The sequence below is a fragment of the Egretta garzetta genome, unplaced genomic scaffold (assembly GCF_000687185.1).
Source record: "Egretta garzetta isolate BGI_Z169 unplaced genomic scaffold, ASM68718v1 scaffold228, whole genome shotgun sequence".
Taxonomy (NCBI): Eukaryota; Metazoa; Chordata; class Aves; order Pelecaniformes; family Ardeidae; genus Egretta; species Egretta garzetta.
In genome coordinates, this window is record NW_009260758.1 from 1,092,451 (window position 1) to 1,108,786 (window position 16,336).

At 43.7% G+C, this 16,336-nt stretch overlaps 2 protein-coding genes across 7 annotated transcripts in view; one reads left to right on the forward strand and one right to left on the reverse strand.

The window, feature by feature from the left end:
- CRBN (cereblon) overlaps positions 1-10,147 on the forward strand; it is a 29,363-nt gene extending 19,216 nt beyond the window's left edge. For 2 of the 6 annotated variants that reach the window (XM_035901422.1, XM_035901417.1), the window contains 5 exons: positions 587-718; positions 2,291-4,007; positions 7,459-7,620; positions 7,966-8,113; positions 8,814-10,147. In XM_035901422.1, the coding sequence (XP_035757315.1) occupies positions 587-718; positions 2,291-2,474 (316 nt within the window). In that variant the 3' untranslated portion in view covers positions 2,475-4,007; positions 7,459-7,620; positions 7,966-8,113; positions 8,814-10,147. Of the gene's footprint in view, positions 1-586; positions 719-2,290; positions 4,008-7,458; positions 7,621-7,933; positions 8,114-8,813 lie in introns of all 6 variants that reach the window. The other 4 variants (XM_035901419.1, XM_035901421.1, XM_035901420.1 and 1 more) reach the window with 4 other exon arrangements.
- Positions 10,148-10,259: 112 nt separating this feature from the next.
- On the reverse strand, positions 10,260-16,261 carry TRNT1 (tRNA nucleotidyl transferase 1). Its single transcript, XM_035901423.1, has 7 exons — positions 15,956-16,261; positions 15,617-15,810; positions 14,894-15,032; positions 14,508-14,634; positions 13,798-13,991; positions 13,372-13,622; positions 10,260-12,086 (listed from the first exon to the last, which is right to left on the reverse strand). The coding sequence occupies exons 1-7, from the start codon at positions 16,023-16,025 to the stop codon at positions 11,838-11,840; spliced, it is 1,224 nt and encodes a 407-aa protein (XP_035757316.1). The 5' UTR covers positions 16,026-16,261; the 3' UTR covers positions 10,260-11,837.
- Between the last annotated feature and the right edge of the window lie 75 nt (positions 16,262-16,336).

Consider the following 16,336-nt stretch of genomic DNA (forward strand, 5'->3'; position numbering starts at 1 on the left):
GAAGTTAGCTTAATAAATGAACTTTTTTTGCTTAAAGTTTTGAGAGTAGCAATATAGGTGTTACTTGGTTTTATTGCAAGTTGCTATTCAAAAGCAGCAAGTAAAATAAGTTATGAGTCTATCATCTACTTCTATTTTTTTTTTTTTTCGTACTGAGCTGTAGGTTTTTGAGGGAAAGTTTAATTCAACTGCCTTAAATGAGGTAGCTTCCATAGCATCCTGTCAGCTGTCCTCTAGGTAACTTGTCTATCTTTTTAAATGCCTTCTCTGAAGTAGGGACTTAATAGGTAGGTAACAGGAATAGTTGATGTCAGTGACGAATGCATTGGTTTTATAACACTGGACGCTTAAATTTCTGCAGTTCTAAGAAAATTTGGCCAATGATATTTTACATTAGTATCTATTTTCTTTCCATTTTTAATAATATAATTAAAAGTACTTTGGTTTTCTACAGACTAAAATGGTTCTTTTGCTATGGAAAACAGTTTCAGGTGTGGTTGGCAGTTTTTTCTCTGTTTATATTTGACCGCCTTTGGTTTTTGTTTCTTCCTTGAACTCTGACAAGACTGTTAATTGTCTGTTGCAGTTTATCCTTATGTGGGCCCATGGCAGCGTATGTGAATCCTCACGGCTACATCCATGAAACCCTCACTGTATATAAAGCCTGCAACTTGAATCTCAGCGGACGACCATCGACAGAGCACAGCTGGTTTCCTGGGTAATAACAGTTAAAAAGAAATTTATTAGTAAATGAGAGAAATTTGGTTGTGAATATATGCCTGTGACGGTGGAATAGCAAATATGTAATTCTTGGAACAGACACCGTCACTTTGCTGCTATGAAAAGAAAAAAGGAAAGTAAATTTAGACTTTTTCAAAACGTAGAATAAAATGGAAAATTCAGATAGAAGGTTTTCAGAATTTCTCTGGGATTTTTCAAGTATATGGATTTTATAAGATTTTAAAATGTAGTCTAGCATCTGAGAGCTGTAAACAGGATACTGATTGTCTGGGAGTTTCTCGGTGGATAGTTCTATATAAGCCACAACTTAAAATCATAATTACTGTTTCCACGCAGCTTGCTTTGGTCATAAAGTGATTAAAGTGCAAATGGAAAACATAATATACAAATGCAGTTATTTTATCGAGATTTTTTTTTTAAGATCTAAAAACTGAATAAATGTTGCATTAATTTAAAAATCGCTAACTTTGTATTGATCTGATTACCTTTGTGGGTTTATTCATTTATTTAATTACTATTATCTAATAATAATTGTCTCTGTAACAGTAGCATAATTAACTGTCAGGATCTAAAAGGCTGCCTAACAATGAAGGGTCTTGCATCAAAATGTCACCACTCTCTGGTAGCTTAAATGTAATGTTTTTTGGCTAGACAAGCATGCTTCAGGCAGTCATTCAAAACTTTTTGAATATTTAACTCCTGAAAATAACTCAAATTTGAATATTTGAATTTTAGCGTCACAAAAGTATTCTTTATAGCTTCACAAAAATACTCTTTAAACGCATTTTTGTAGGATCACTTTTCTGTGTGGTCCTTTCTGTGCCAGTGTTAGAAATCATTCCTCTGTCTTTTTGGCTATCCTGTCCTCTTCTGAAGCAGCAGAAAATAGTATGTTGCTATGTCTGTAGCCAGCCCAAGGTTCTTGACTAATGCATGTACACATGTACTCTTCCATTTTGGTTTTTTTTTCTGGATTATCACACAGCATTGAGAAATGACTTGGAGGGTGTGCAGCATACGTGTCCTAAGTAATGCACTCTTTAAGACTCCCTGAAGAAAACTTGTGGCTTCTCGTACCTAGAGTTAATTTTTCTCATCCTTATGTGTTTTCTCAGCTCTTCTCTTCTATGAGGATTCTGAAATATTCATATTCTGCTGTTAAAGTAAAGCTCTGTTGCTCTGGAAAGTACAATTCCCTGAATCTAGGAGCAGTGCAAAAATCACTTTTATTTCCATTAAGTAACTTCCTCTCAGAGAACCATTTTCTGAGTCCTCTTTAAGGCCCACAGTATTTCACCATGCTGTTGAAATGTTGTGCTAGCAAAATGCTTTAGTTGCTTTCTCTACTTGGATGATGATTTTTGTTTATTATTTTTTAAGGTCAGTGGGGTTTTTAGGTGGAAGCTGAGCTCCTTAATTCCCAGAGATTCTTTGAAAATCTAGCTTGAGACTAGCATTCCCTTCGTGCCTGATGAGTGACCTCTGTTCCCATATTTTTAAGGTGTCTTCTGCTCACGTTAACGTCAACCTTTTGTTTCATTTTCGGTAGGTATGCCTGGACTGTAGCCCAGTGCAGAATCTGTGCAAACCATATGGGATGGAAGTTCACCGCTACCAAAAAGGATATGTCACCTCAGAAATTCTGGGGATTGACGCGGTCTGCTCTCCTGCCTCGGATTCCAGAAACGGAGGAAGACTCAGGCCACGATAGATCGCCCTTGCTCTGCCTGTAATCTAGTCGCCTGCTTTGGAGACGAACAGGCAGCAGTCTGTCTCTTCAGTGCATCTGCTCAGTTCTGCTTCTGATGCTTACTCAAAAAGCCCAAGAACCCACACCCACAAAACAACCAAGCAAGCAGGCTCACTACATTTGGGTTTGGTGTGTATCCACGTTACTGTTGTTTCGGACGAGAACTGAAGGTTGACTCTTTAGAATGACAGCCGGGGAGAGGAGGTGGCGTCAGACACCAAGAAACCGAGCTGATCCATCTGGACAGACTTGAGGCTGAACTTTCCCCTTCCTTGTATAAATACAGAAAATGTTTACTGCTATCAACTCGCAGTGGAAGAAGGTGGGGGGAGACTGAAATTACGAATTAACAGAGTATGATTTATGCAATATATGTATGATGGTAGATACCAGTTACTTGCTGGGGAGTATTTTCCGCAATAGACTTAAAAGTGGTTTTGCTGAGGATCCCTGTTTCTAACTGTGTGGAATAACTCAAAATTTTATGCTCGTGCTGTTTCTCAGATATTTGCTGAATAACCATCACAGAGAGTACGAGACTTCTGACTGCCGCTGTGTTGGTAATGTCCTGCAAGGGGCAGAGGCACGAGCTTCCCGCTACCTGCAGCTCGGCCAGCTGCGTTACGGGGTGCCCAGGGAAAGGAACCCACGTGAAGTATTCGGTCCTTAGAAGTTGTCTGATGTATTTAGGATCTTTGACTTTAGAAGTCTTAAATTTTAAACTATTTATACAAAATAGACACGGAATACATTGTCGTTTACTGTCGAATGTGCTTATATTTACTTTTCAAAATTATTTCTGTGAAGAGTAGTTTACCAGCATACATGCCCGGGGTTCTGTGAAGTACTGTCTAAAATATGTAACGACGGAGGTTTTTCAGTAGTATTTATTTTGACAAGTGGGAGGCAACATCTCTTTAATATTTTTTTGTTTTCTTTTACACTTCCATATCATGAAGTAAAATTTCACATTATCACCCTTACCTTACAAAGAGCAAAAGTTCTAAATAAAACAGAAATGAAAGGCAGTGCTTTTTTTTTTTTTTTTTATTGTCTGAAGTGCTGTCTGTGCTGCAGAAACTGGGTGCCAAAATGGGGCAGCTTTTGCCACTGATTTTTGGGGTGTTTTTCCCTCAGAATGCACTTTGGTGATGGTAATTGACAATTTCTTCAGTACTTGTACATAGACACTTTTTTTTTCTTTTGAAGCTTTATCATTCACTCTTTATTTCTTCACAGTAAACCTTTGAGAACTTGCATTGTTAAATGTAACGACACAAAACTGCTTAAGACTGAAGACATCGGCCGCTGCTTGCTCGTCCTCAGTCACGCCCCTGCATCAAACGTTTGTCCCGTGGGCAGATGGCATCCGAGAGGGGCGAAGTCAGACCTCTCTGCAGGACGAGCGGCTGATCTAAAAGGCGCTGTGCCACCTCTCAGAGTGCAGCTGAAGAGGCACCCAGGCGTGAAAAGATGCTAGGTGCTGCAGGGCTGTTAGGAGAGTTTATTATGCTAGGTATGTAGAAACTAATGATTGTGCAACTCAGGTTTAGTTCTTTGAAGCCTTCCTACCTCTGTGCTTCTGTGATAACGTTTGTGCTCTCCATAGACACCTTTAATACCGTATTTAATTTTGTGTGCAGTGCTCTGACTTGCCAGTGAACTGTGAAAAGCAATACTTCTTTGAATATAATTCTGAACAAATAGAGGGTGAATGATGGCTCATTTTCTTCAAGAAAACATTCTGTATTTTGATTATGTTTCTATAATAAGCTTTCAAAAGGCTGAAATGATAAGCACTAGCGTGAGAGGGAGACTGTGAAACCTCTGTACTTGGATAACCACTGAAATCATACTTGGCTTTCCCCTCACGCCATGCAAGTGAACATACACATTCGTGCACGCAGGCACAGACACGTAGCTGTAGGCTTGGTTTATTTTTTCCCTCCCTATCAGCTGTTCCCATTACCCTCAGTAGGGCTCGCTGGTAGCAAGAAGTTTGAGGGTGCTTCAAAGTTACCTTCTGCTGCCGTTGAATTTAAGTGTTCGCTGAGGGTACAGTGGGTGAGGTTTTCAGAATTATTTTCTCCGCTATCGCTGAACTTCATAAGGTCTTTGGGTTTCTGGCCGAGTCTTTTGGATTGCCTCAGCTAAAAATGGCATTATGTTGGCAATGTTTGAATACAAAATAGGCATATTTTTGGTATTGTGTATATATAGTCAAATGTAAGCTAATATAATCAAGTGAGATAAGCCAGGAGTAATTTTAGCACTAATTTAATTTTATTGTTGATGATGCTGTTCCATCTGCCTAACCTTCTGTGTAATGTTTGCCATTTTAAAGTCCAGGATGCTTTCCAGGTTGAAAACAAGTGTGATTTGGGGCGCCGCGAAGAAGCTGAATCCTGCCGTTATAGTGCTAGATGTGTAAGAACACTCAAAATGTACAGCATGTGACTTTCGGGGTGGCCGTGGAGCCGTGGATGGTTCTGTTGGTTAGTATTTTCTATGCTGCTTTTCTCCTTTTTGGAGAGAAAATTACTGGACTGGGATTGTGGAAAATTATTACTGACAAATGTGGACACTGTATGCTTTTGAGAGCTAAATGCAAAGGAAATCACATTTCATGATAATTTCCTGTATTTGCTACATTCGTTGGTTGGCGTTAATTAATCCCATTGACTTGCTGGCTGCTGCCCAAAGGGATCATTCTTCTCTCCTCTCCCACCATCATCTCTGTCCTTCTCGGTGAGCTCTCGGGATTAGGCTGCCGCAGGGCTGGTGTCCTGGCTGCGTAGCCACGTCCCTGTCGGGGCTGGCGGAGGGACGAACGGGCGTCTTGTAGGGATGGAAGAGGGACTGCCCTGCGCAGCAGCAGGTCTCGGCTGGGTTGGGGTAGGCGTAGCATAGAACCCCTTGTTTCCAGGCTGTCGCCGCAATAGCATAAAGACGTCACACAATCGGAGCCTGTAATATTGCCAGTTTTCGTACAATTTAGTTCCGTTTTGGTGAATAGGTAGAATCGCATAGGACACTTGGCACAGTTGGTCTAAAACATGTTCAAGTACTCCACCGCTTGTTTTTTAACACTGCTGGGTTTTTGTATGTGCCGCGACTCGTTTTGTTCCTCTCACTGTTTTTTTCACCTTTGTTCAATTGCTTTGTAAAAGCCGCGGAAAGGGCAGCACGTTCTCGCTTTAACTCTTCCTCTGTCTGCCTTTTGAGACAACTTTTCAGAAAAATCTTGTTGCTTGCAAGCATTTGCAAAGAATAAAATTCAATTTGTTTCAAACCCGATCTTTTTCTGCTGATTGTTGGGAAGAACGAAGACATTTGGGTTTACGTTGTGTTTTAAGCCGGTTAGCTTCAAAAAGTAACGCGTTCGGTAAAGAGAGTTTTGGCTTCAAAGAATGTGTGGGCTCTATGGGCAAAGGACAAGGAAGGTAGGAAATACCGTGGAGAGCATGGGGGTTGTCATTCCTGTGAATAATCAAAATGAAACTTTAAGTCCTTCATCTCAAAGTTCTCTCTATCATCTGTGTGCTTACTTGCTTTAATCCACCTGAGTAATTCTTAGCTCCAGCCCCAAATTGTTTCCCTCCATATTAACCCCCCAAGGTCTAAGAGTCCTGATCATTTTTCCAGCATCCCCTTTATCTCCAGTTTCTCCCACAAAGAGAAATCAGTAGATAAATACGTGAGGGGGGGTTAGGTGGTGGAATGTGGAGAAGATGCAGCTGCAGACGCTTTGAGGAGAGCTCAGTGGCGGCTTTGCGGATGGGCCCAGCAGAAGCACCCCGAGGGAGGAAGAGGGGGGCGTGCGCAGTGAGGCCGAGGGTGCTGGGGCGAGCCCGGCAGTGAGGGGAGCTGGGAGGGGCTGCTGGAAAGAATTTTAAGCTGCATAAACTTCTGCTGGAACCTAGGCTTTCCCCAAGCCTGTTACTTGGGTTACACCCCCTCCTAAGCTCTGTACTGAGGACAGTGTAACTGGGAAAGACGGGAAGTTCAGATTCACAGGTTACAGCCGCGGCGCTGGCAGCTCTCGCAGGTCTGACCTCTTGAGTTTCAACCAGCAGCACCAGAAATGCGTCCCGGTAATCTGGTTTATTCATCAGTTCTGTTAGGAGAATGTTCCCTGGACTGGGTTACCAAGGAATCCGCAAGATACAGTTTTAGCTTAACTCACAGTGCCAGAATCTACTTTGCTCTTAGAAGGCTTAAATTCTGTGTATGCAATGGGCTTGAGCCTGCTGCGGGGCTCAAAACACAACACACAACTTCATTTTTTTCCCCTCTATGACAGTTTTCAAAATGTCCTTGCTACGTCATGGCTGAGACCCTGTCGCCTCTCCTGTCCTTCGGAGGGCAGCCCCAGTGTGCGCAGAAGCAGCGTTCTGAGAAGGGATGGAGGTCCTAGAATCATAGAATCATAGAATGTTTTGGGTTGGAAGGGACCCCTAGAGGTCGCACGCGTCTGTCCCAAACGTGGCGGTTACCTAGGCCAGCGCAGGAGTCTGCCTGCCTGCTGTCGAGCGGTTTGTAGTTGATGTGCTGAACAATTTAATTTTTTGAGTAAACTCCCTGTTTTTCTTGTTATTTTCAAGGCAGACACACATGAGATGGCCTAGCCAGTGCTTTGGCCTTTCTTTGGGCCAGAGGAAGCCTCGCAGGGATTTCCCAGGTACCAGTCTCATCTGCAGATGCTGTTTTCCACGCAGGCTGCGCTGCTGATGCAGGAATTCTTATTTTTTTTTTTTTCCCCTAGTGCAAGATTTTTTTGTTCTCACTGAAGCGCTGCAGCATGCCATGGGCTTTCCCTTCCCTCTGTATTTTAAGACCTTTGTGCCTTCTGAGAGCTGGGATCGCTGTGTGATGATGTTACAACTATTTGGCTAGCGCTAATTCAGGATGGTTGCCACACAAAAGCCCTGCAGGGGTTTTTGTTTGTGCTTTTTTTCCCCCCCAAGCATTATACAAAATCAAGAGGACTTTGTGACAGTGGCACGGAGTTTACGATGGGCATCACCACGTCGCTGCTCTGCAAAGCCGTAGGCACGTGGCTGTGGGGAAGCAGCGGAGAAGGACAGCGTCCCAGCCTCCTGTTCCGTTCCGTACAGCTTTGTCTGGAGGTACGATGGCTACGGGAGGCTGCAGGAGGGGGAGTTTAGTGAGCCACAGGTAGTGGAGCGTGCTGAATTGAATTTCAGCCGCTTAAAGAGCTATTGTCTTACCACGTTATAAAGAAATTATCTAAAATGTCAAAGCTTTAAATCCTTGTCCTCTTGCTCAGCCCGCTAATGGACGCTGTTAAGGCTCGCCACCACTAACGCTCTGCCAAGGTAACGTAAGCCTTACTGTCCCACTGGAACTGGAAGCAGCTTTTTTAAGGGAGCAAAAGGCATTCTTGTACCACGGCCAGTCACGCTGTGTGCTGTCCTGCAGGATTTCTCGAGTTATTGGCGCGTATGGGACAGGTCACCCACCTGAACAGAAGCCCTGGTAGAGCACTGGGTACCTGAAGCCGTTGTCCCCGACTGTTTTGAAGCCACAGAGAAATTACAGAGGCTCTGAAATGGAAGCACGTTACATGGCTTCCTTGTGCTGCATGCTCTCCTGGAGAAGGTAAATATAATTTTTAGTGGTCAAACTTCCTCTGTGTCTGAGTATCGTGGCCCCGGTCTCCATACAGACATGGTTTGTGGTTGTTGCTCTGTATACATTTTTCCCTACCCACTAACACCCCCGGTTCCTCGTGTAGAGGAGCAGAAGGTGGTGGTGGTGGTGGGGTTATTGCCATCAAAACCTGCTTGAACCCTAATCCCTTGAGGGTCCCCTTGAAGTTAATGAGCCCTTTATGGCTGTACCATATGGGGAAGTAAAATAAGGGTAATAATCCTGCTTTTCTGTTCAGCCAGATGAATTCCCCTGTACAACTCGTATTTATTGTGGCGGCTATAGCCAGCGGAGGCATTGCCCCCCCCAAAGCTGACCTGGGACAGGTCTGGGGTGAGGCATAAACCTCACAGGCTGGCATGACCCAGAAATGTTTGTTTGGGAAGTAAAGAACAGCGCCCGCGGGTGCTGGTGATGTTTCTGGGTGTGAACCTGCTCTGCTGTGCCACTGGGCGCTTTGGGACCGCGGTGCAATGCCCGGCCAGCCCCCTGTGTGCTGGTGGCATGGCCAGGGCTACCATCCCTTCGGGCACCTCCAGGACCCTGGGAGCAGGGAAAGGGAGGCAAAGAAAAATGGAACAATTTTGTGGCTCGCAGCCATCCATGGGGGAGCCTAAGGGTGGCACAATGTTTTCCTGACCTTTTCCAGGTGCTGTTCATTAAGCTGTCCCAGAGCAGCCTGGCTGGAGGCAAACTGAGCAGGCATGACTGAGGGTCCTGCAGGAGATCATGGCTTTGCTGCTCGGCCAGACCCGCAGCCCAAGTGCTGAGGTGGTTCAAGTGGCAGGTGAGAGTGAGTTAGTTATTTTATTTTATTTTCATTGACCAAAGGACAAGCCAAGGGTAAACAGAAAGGAGGGCAAAGCAGAGCAAGCAGGCCAGCACCAGTACCAGGGAGTGGTGGGGGGGGGGGAAGGCTGCCCCCACCCCAGGAACGGGCAGGGAGCACCCTGTGAAACTGCGTGTGTACACCCCCCCTATAGATCAATCCATACATCTGTGTACAGATACACCCCCCCCTCTGTACTCTGTCCCCCCCAAGGGCAAGGGGTGTAGGGGAACCCTTGGTCTTTGCCTCTTTTTCCAGCAAACCTGAAGAGCAATGGGCTCAACACCAAGTAGGGCTTCACGCTGGCAAGTCGGGCACAGCCACCGACCAGCAAAGCCACACAGGCTTTTCTGATGCATAACTTTTAATTAAAACACATTGCTAATACCATTTAATTAGTCAGGTGATCCATTGCAGAAGAGTACTTTACCTGACCGTGCATGTGTCAAACTGCTTCACTGCTTATCTCCCAGTTTGATATTTAAATAGTTCATACCCCAGTGTTAAGTCAAACACATCATTTCTTCCAGAACTCAAGCTGGTACTACTTGCTTAAAATAAGCGATTGGCTTGATTTAATGCGGTTTAATGCCTTTGAAATACAGCAAACAGAGACGTTCACTGGACCAACCAGGAACCTCAGGCCTAACAGCATTTTTCAATGAGCGATTTGAGCAAATGTGCTAACTCTGCTGAGTTCAAGGTGGGGCTGTTTGTTTAATTAAGATGCTTTCAGAATAATTTGATTGTGCTGTTTCTCACAAGCCTTGGCGACTGTAAAGGGTTCAAGCTCGGGTCCTTGAGGTTTGACCCTGACCCCAGTTTTGGGTAACATGAAGTGCAGCTGCTAATACTTTACCACCTCCCCAGAAGTTGCCTTAAAAGGTGCAGTTTTGTGAAGCATTCTTTACAAGAGCCTACCCCAGTACTAAATTTTATACTTGTCTCCCTCCACAGATTTCAGTAGTTCAACAAATTGCACAAGAAGGCTTCAAGTTAATTACATCATTAAATCAACCATCATGTTCTTATGAGATTTGCCTTATTAACAGAGAAAAACAGCTTTTTTTTTTTTTTTTTTTTTTTTGTTCCCTTGCTTTCTTCCTGACACTCCTAAGTACCTTTGGAATAATTTAACATAACTGCCTTCCTAGCAAAAAAAAAAAAAAAAAAAGCCACTGCAAAGTTAACCATATGAAAGCCTCAAAGGCCGGGGTTTGTGGCATCGCTCTGGTGTCACTGCCCCCTAGTGCTGCAAAATGACAGCTGAGGAAAATGAAATCCAAACACTTCTATTGGTTACCATGTGTTTGCAGGATAACTTAAACCTGCAGTAGAATTTATATACCTTAGCAATGCTCTCGGCTACAGCAGGGTTTTTTTTTTCTGTTTGTTTCAAAGCAGCCAGGGATGGCGACGCGTGTTTGTTAAGACCAGCCAGGAGCAGCGCTGCGCCAAAACCCCACCATCTGCCCCAGCCGTACCTGGTGGCGCCCGCTCCAAGTGAGTACGGACTCTCCACTGACGCCGCAGCAAAGTCTTGGGGGTACCCCAGGCAAACAACTCCCGCCTCATCTAGCTTTCCTTCCCCCATCAGTTTTAACTCACTCCTCCTGTTTTCCAAAATGTTACTGATGACACATTTCTTTATGAATGTTGTAAGGGCCAAATTATGTAGAGTTTCCCTTTGAGCTGAATCCAGAGTGCATTTCTGATGTGGATCTGTTCAGATAGATAGAAGAAACGCAAGGATAATTAACACAGAAGCAACACAGGGAAGATCCTGGTGGGATAGCAGCAGGGACTGTTAAAGACTTCTTCCCCAAAAAAATCCTACAGTTAAACAGAATGCCTGTAAATCAGCGAGGAGGCGAAGGGCCCTGGGTCTCACTGCTGCAAGTTACAGGAAAAGACATGGGAGAAAGAGAGAAGGCAGAGAGGGTGAGCACCCTGCAGGCGACGGGCGCGGGACTCGGCTGGGGGTGGCTCTGCGCAGGCACACACACACCGTCACCTGAATCCTGCTTGTACCTCACTGGGAAAGAAAAAAGCAAGCAAGCAGACAGGGCGGGGGAAAAGGCAGGGAACCTGCATCTCCCTTCCCTCCTGCCATTAAGAGTAGATCTCACGAACACAGTCAAAAACACGCTGTAGAACCCTTTGCCAGTTTTCCATGGATTTACTCACCGAGTGATAAATTCGTTACTGAAAACCTACTGACGAGACAAGAAGTTCACGATACTGACTCAGCTAAGTCATCCTTTTAATCTAAAAATTGCTTCTGGCCTCATGGAAAATAAAAACCTTTTAAGAAAGCAAACAAACAGCCCTGCTTCACATGGTAAGCCTGTTTGGGAACTGCTGGAGCGAGTGTTTCAATCTGATATCTAGCTTTCGCTACAAAAAAAATTTAGAGCTCATTATTTCTAGGCACTTTGTTACTCTCCTAGGCACAACCCCCACCCATGATTTTACCTAGAGGGTAGAAACACCTATTTTGGTCTGGTTTTGTTGGTTTTGTTTTTTTTTTTAAGATGCAGCAAAGTCAAAATGAGAAAAATGTTGGTGTCACCTCTAAATGCCCCCGAGTCAAGATCAAGTAGGTAAAGATTTATCATTAAAATAGAAAAATAGAGGTAGAATTTGGCAAATAACATTTTGCACTACTACAAAATTCAACCTCTCCTTGCAAAAATTACGTGTCAGTAACAGGAGAACAGTGCTGTCTGAAGATCTTAAACATGACAAACTCTGTATTGGCTGCGACAACACTGACAGAGGATTTACTGGTATCTCCATTACACTCAGAACAGGGCACAACCCGGCCTCTACTATTATTCAATTTTACAACTTCTTCAGGCAACTTAACAGTTCTTCTTTATCCATGTGGTAGCCACTCTTCTTCCATTCATCCCGTAACTGCTGTAACGCTGCTCCAATTTCTTTTCCAGACGACACACCCATTTTTCTTAAATCATGGCCACTAACAGGGAAAGAAGGAACAGTCCATTCCTGCAATTCTCTTAAAAGATGTTCTTCTCCTTGGTATTTTAGCAGCTCACAGATCTTGGAATTTGTATTAGCTTCCCTAGACTAAAAGAAAAAAAAAAAAAAAAAAAAAAAGGATTCACTACAAAACAGCAGAAAAAGCTCAAACTGTGCTTAACACTCTGTTATTCCCATGACATCTTATTAGGCACCATCTGGACGAGTTGGAACTATGAAAGTGAGGATCTATTCTGCCTCACAAGTTTTAAAATTCAGTCCTAACTTGGAGGGTCTGGGAGATCCCTGGAGACTTCTTGCAGTCCAGGTAATAGCTGGAGCCATCATCTTCAACCTCCAACTGGAGAGGAACTACTACCTTTGCTGTGGGAGACAGGCCTCGCTGCAGAGACCGCCGTCTCTCACCTTCACTCTCAGGTTCTGCAATAAAAGTGCAGAATTTCACCTGAAAATTACTTGAACTTTGCTGTGGAAGAATGTCACAGGTTGCCTACAAAGAACACACAGCGATGCTCCAGGAACTGCACTGGCTTTCAGTACACAACTCAAGGAGTTGAATTTCACATAAAAAAGCCATAGTCTCTTGAGGTCCAGACCCTGCCTCATATTTTAATGCAGAAGGGGAGATCAGCTGGGACAGCACAGCAAACCGCCAGTCCCTAGGTATGTTCACAGGAAGCTTCTGTTTCAGATGACTGAATATGACATTTTTTAGCCCGACTGAAAGGTAGGCTTTTAGATCCAGTCAAAAAGTTGCTACAGAACACCAGGTGCTTGGAGCTGCTAAAAACATGGTGTTTGTTTGCTTGAAATAACCTCTAAAAAATTAATTTAAAGCCTCAGTATTTTGGATGGGAAAGAAAACCGCTTTTGAACTTGAGTAGAAATGTCTGCTATTTATCGTCTTGCAAAACTGAACTCTGGTATAAAAAGATTCTTTTCCTTTAGTAGAGTTTCTGCTTTACATTGCAGAGACATGCTGGGACATTTGCAATAGCTCTTCTGATTCCCTCTCCAGAGGAAAAACAAATGGGAAAACCAACCAAACACCACCTTAGTTAACTAGAACTGGTATCAGTAACAGAGACAGACAGTCTTCCCGTTACTGAGACAATACTACACTGGGAGCAATCCGAATTTGGCTAACACTTTTTGCCAGTACATCCCAGCTTTCTCATGAAAATACCATGGTCTTTAAAACGCTGGCAAAAATTTGCCTATGACCAATAAATGAGCCTGCCGATGAAACGACTCTTGCTTGACTCTTTAGGGCCCTTTCTTTCTGCTAGGCATCGCCATCTCTGCTACGCTGTAAAACTGGAAATTCAGTTTCCTATGAAGAACAAAATAAAGCAATACAAAACACACTTACATCCATTATGAAGTCCTGATATGGTCTAAGTGGTTCTGGACCCATCGCTTTGGTTAACTCTTGCCGATGCTTCACTAAAAAAAGGCCAAGGTTTTTCTCTTCTTTTGAGATTTTCAGTCTCAGATCAAGGTTTGTGACATCGTCCTTCACCTTGAACAAGGATGTCAGAACAGTCATCGGTTTTGGACACAGATTGTGAATATTTTTAGTGACTCTGGCAAACTCCTCTAAATTTCCATCAAGTGGTAGTCCTAAAGGGACGCACACAAAAAAAAATGCAAGAAAGTGTTAGTAAGAATTGGGGATGTTAACACGGGGTGGTGGTGGGGGGGGGGAATCTAATTTATTTCTGGATAAAACCAAGTTTTATCTCACTTTATGCTGCAGTTGTTTGGATATGATATAGGAATCTTCATTTCACCTTACCTATGTATTGGGCAATATCCAGCTCATACATAAGTAGAACCAAATGATTTACATGGTTTCCAAGAAGAATTTTTTTGAGTTCCACCCAAATCCTTTCTCCTGATATTCCAGCCAAACCTTTGGCATTTTCTTTAATCGCTTCCAGTGTACTAGGTTCATGATCATCAGGTTTCTCTGCGATTCTTCCATAAAACCTGCCCAAATGAAACCTCTATATGTTACACTGAGAACAATTATTCCATTTAGAATCAGAATCATTTGGGTTGGCAAAGCCCTTTCAGCTCCCCCAGCCCAACCGTTCCCCTACCCCTGCCATCCCACCCCCAAACCCTGGCCCTCAGCACCGCCTCTGCCCGGCTGTTAAATCCCCCCAGGGCTGGGGACTCGACCCCTTCCCTGGGCAGCCCCTTCCCGTGCCTGACAGCCCTTTCAGGGAAGAAATTTTTCCACAATGTCCAACCTCACCCTGCCCTGGCACAACTTGAGGCCATTTCCTCTTGTCCTTATTACTTGGGAGAAGAATTTATTACTGCTATTCAGAGAATGAATGTCACAAGCGTGTTAAATATTCTAACTTAAATTACTAGAGAAATACTTAACAATATGACAGTTACAACTCTTTTTACATCAGTGATCTTTTTTTGCACATTTCTGAAACTTTCTGCAATGCTTACTTCATTTCTTTATCTAGGAAAGGCAAAACCTAGTACCTGAAATATCTTAGGATTCGTAAATAATCTTCTTGTATTCTCTCACTTGCCTTTCCCACAAATCTGATTTTTTTGTTTTTCAAGTCTTCATATCCATTAAAGAAATCATACAGCATCCCATCCAAACCTAGAAAAAGAAGGGGGAAAAAAAAAAAAAAAAGAAAAATATGAATTTACAGACATGGCACAATTAAACACCCTCATCTGAAAACACAGAAGAGAAGTTGTGTGATTTGACCTGGTTTGTCAGATCATCTCACGTATCTGTATAGACCTTTCAGGTGGCAGCAGTGCAAACAAACAAAATTGAAACTGACTGAGGGCATTTACTGGCTTAATTTGAAAAGCAGTCTTTCATCCAAATATTTGCTTTTGAAGGGATTTACCTAAAAACATGGAATTGACAGTCAGATCCCTCCTTTCCGCATCCTTTTCCCAGTCAGTGGTGAATTCAACCTCTGCATGTCGTCCATCGGTGACAACATCTATTCTAAGAGTAGTAATTTCAAAATTCTGTTCATGGAGCTGAAAATCCCACAGACATTGTTACTTTGACACAATCACAAATGTAAACGTAAAAGCTGTACATTTTTTCAGCCTCATGTTTGTATACAGTTGGCACACACACGCAAACCGACTAGCATGTCTGCATACAGAGTGGGCAATCAAGAAGTACGAGCACCTGAAAATAATCCTTACATCATTCATTTTCTAGACAGCCTGCAGAAATCTTCCTGCAGAATATAGAATAGGAGGCAGAGGAACGAGCAAGGTAGAGGAAGCAAGGCTTGGGAAATCAGGAGCAGGAAGCACTAGGATCAACTTCCTCACATTATCTGAACATGTGAGCAGCCTACATTATCTTTCCTAGGGAAGACACAGCAGCATGAGCGGGCTATGCAGAGGTAACATACATTAAAAAATGGCAATCGATTGAATCCTACAAACAAAGAGTAACCAAAAAAATCTCTCCATACTTTAAAGCAAGGTCTCATTTAAGCTCTGACTGTGATACTTTAACAAAGAAGGCGCGTGCTACCAGTTTTCTGTTGGATATGCTGCACATCCACAGATAGTTAGAACAGATCCAAGTCAAAATATAAACCAACCCTGGCAGTAATGGTTCCGTGTTTTTCTCCTTTGTTATTGATCAGACGAACACCAGCAGATGTGAACATTTCCTTCATCTCTGCTGGTGTAGCGGTAGTGGCGAAATCTACATCTTGTGGGGTCATTCCACTGAGTAAATCCCTCACAGCACCTCCTGCTATTCTCAGCTCATAGTTCTTCTTCTCAAACAGTTCTGGGAAGGAAAGGAATATCGTAAGGCACTCTCTCAAATAAAAACCATAGCACACTGTCAGCCATAACCCACCCTTTCACAAATCAAGATCATAGCTGTGGGAATACACACTCAAAGATGCAGTAAGCCGCAGGTATGTACGTACCTCGCAGCTCCATGCAACATGCATAAATTAGGTGCACGGCTGAGCACCCCCAGGTTATTTTCCCCATCATTTCTGATGTATTTTCCAGGGCATTTCTGACAACCTGGATATTAACAGGTAGCTAATTGATACCGGGGGACTGGGCTGCAGGACATTTCAAGCAGTTAGTAGCCGACAAGGGAAAAACTGCTCAGCTTACTCGTGGGAGAGCACAGCCAACCGGGAATCCACACTTCCTCAGGAACCACCACCCCACCACACCTGATGGTGATCCGCCACCTCCTTCCAGTCGTTTTAAAGTTACGGTGACGGGAGCAGGAGGGCAGCACCCAGCACCCCCACACACACACCGCCCCCAGGCCCCCACAGCCCCCCGGGCTG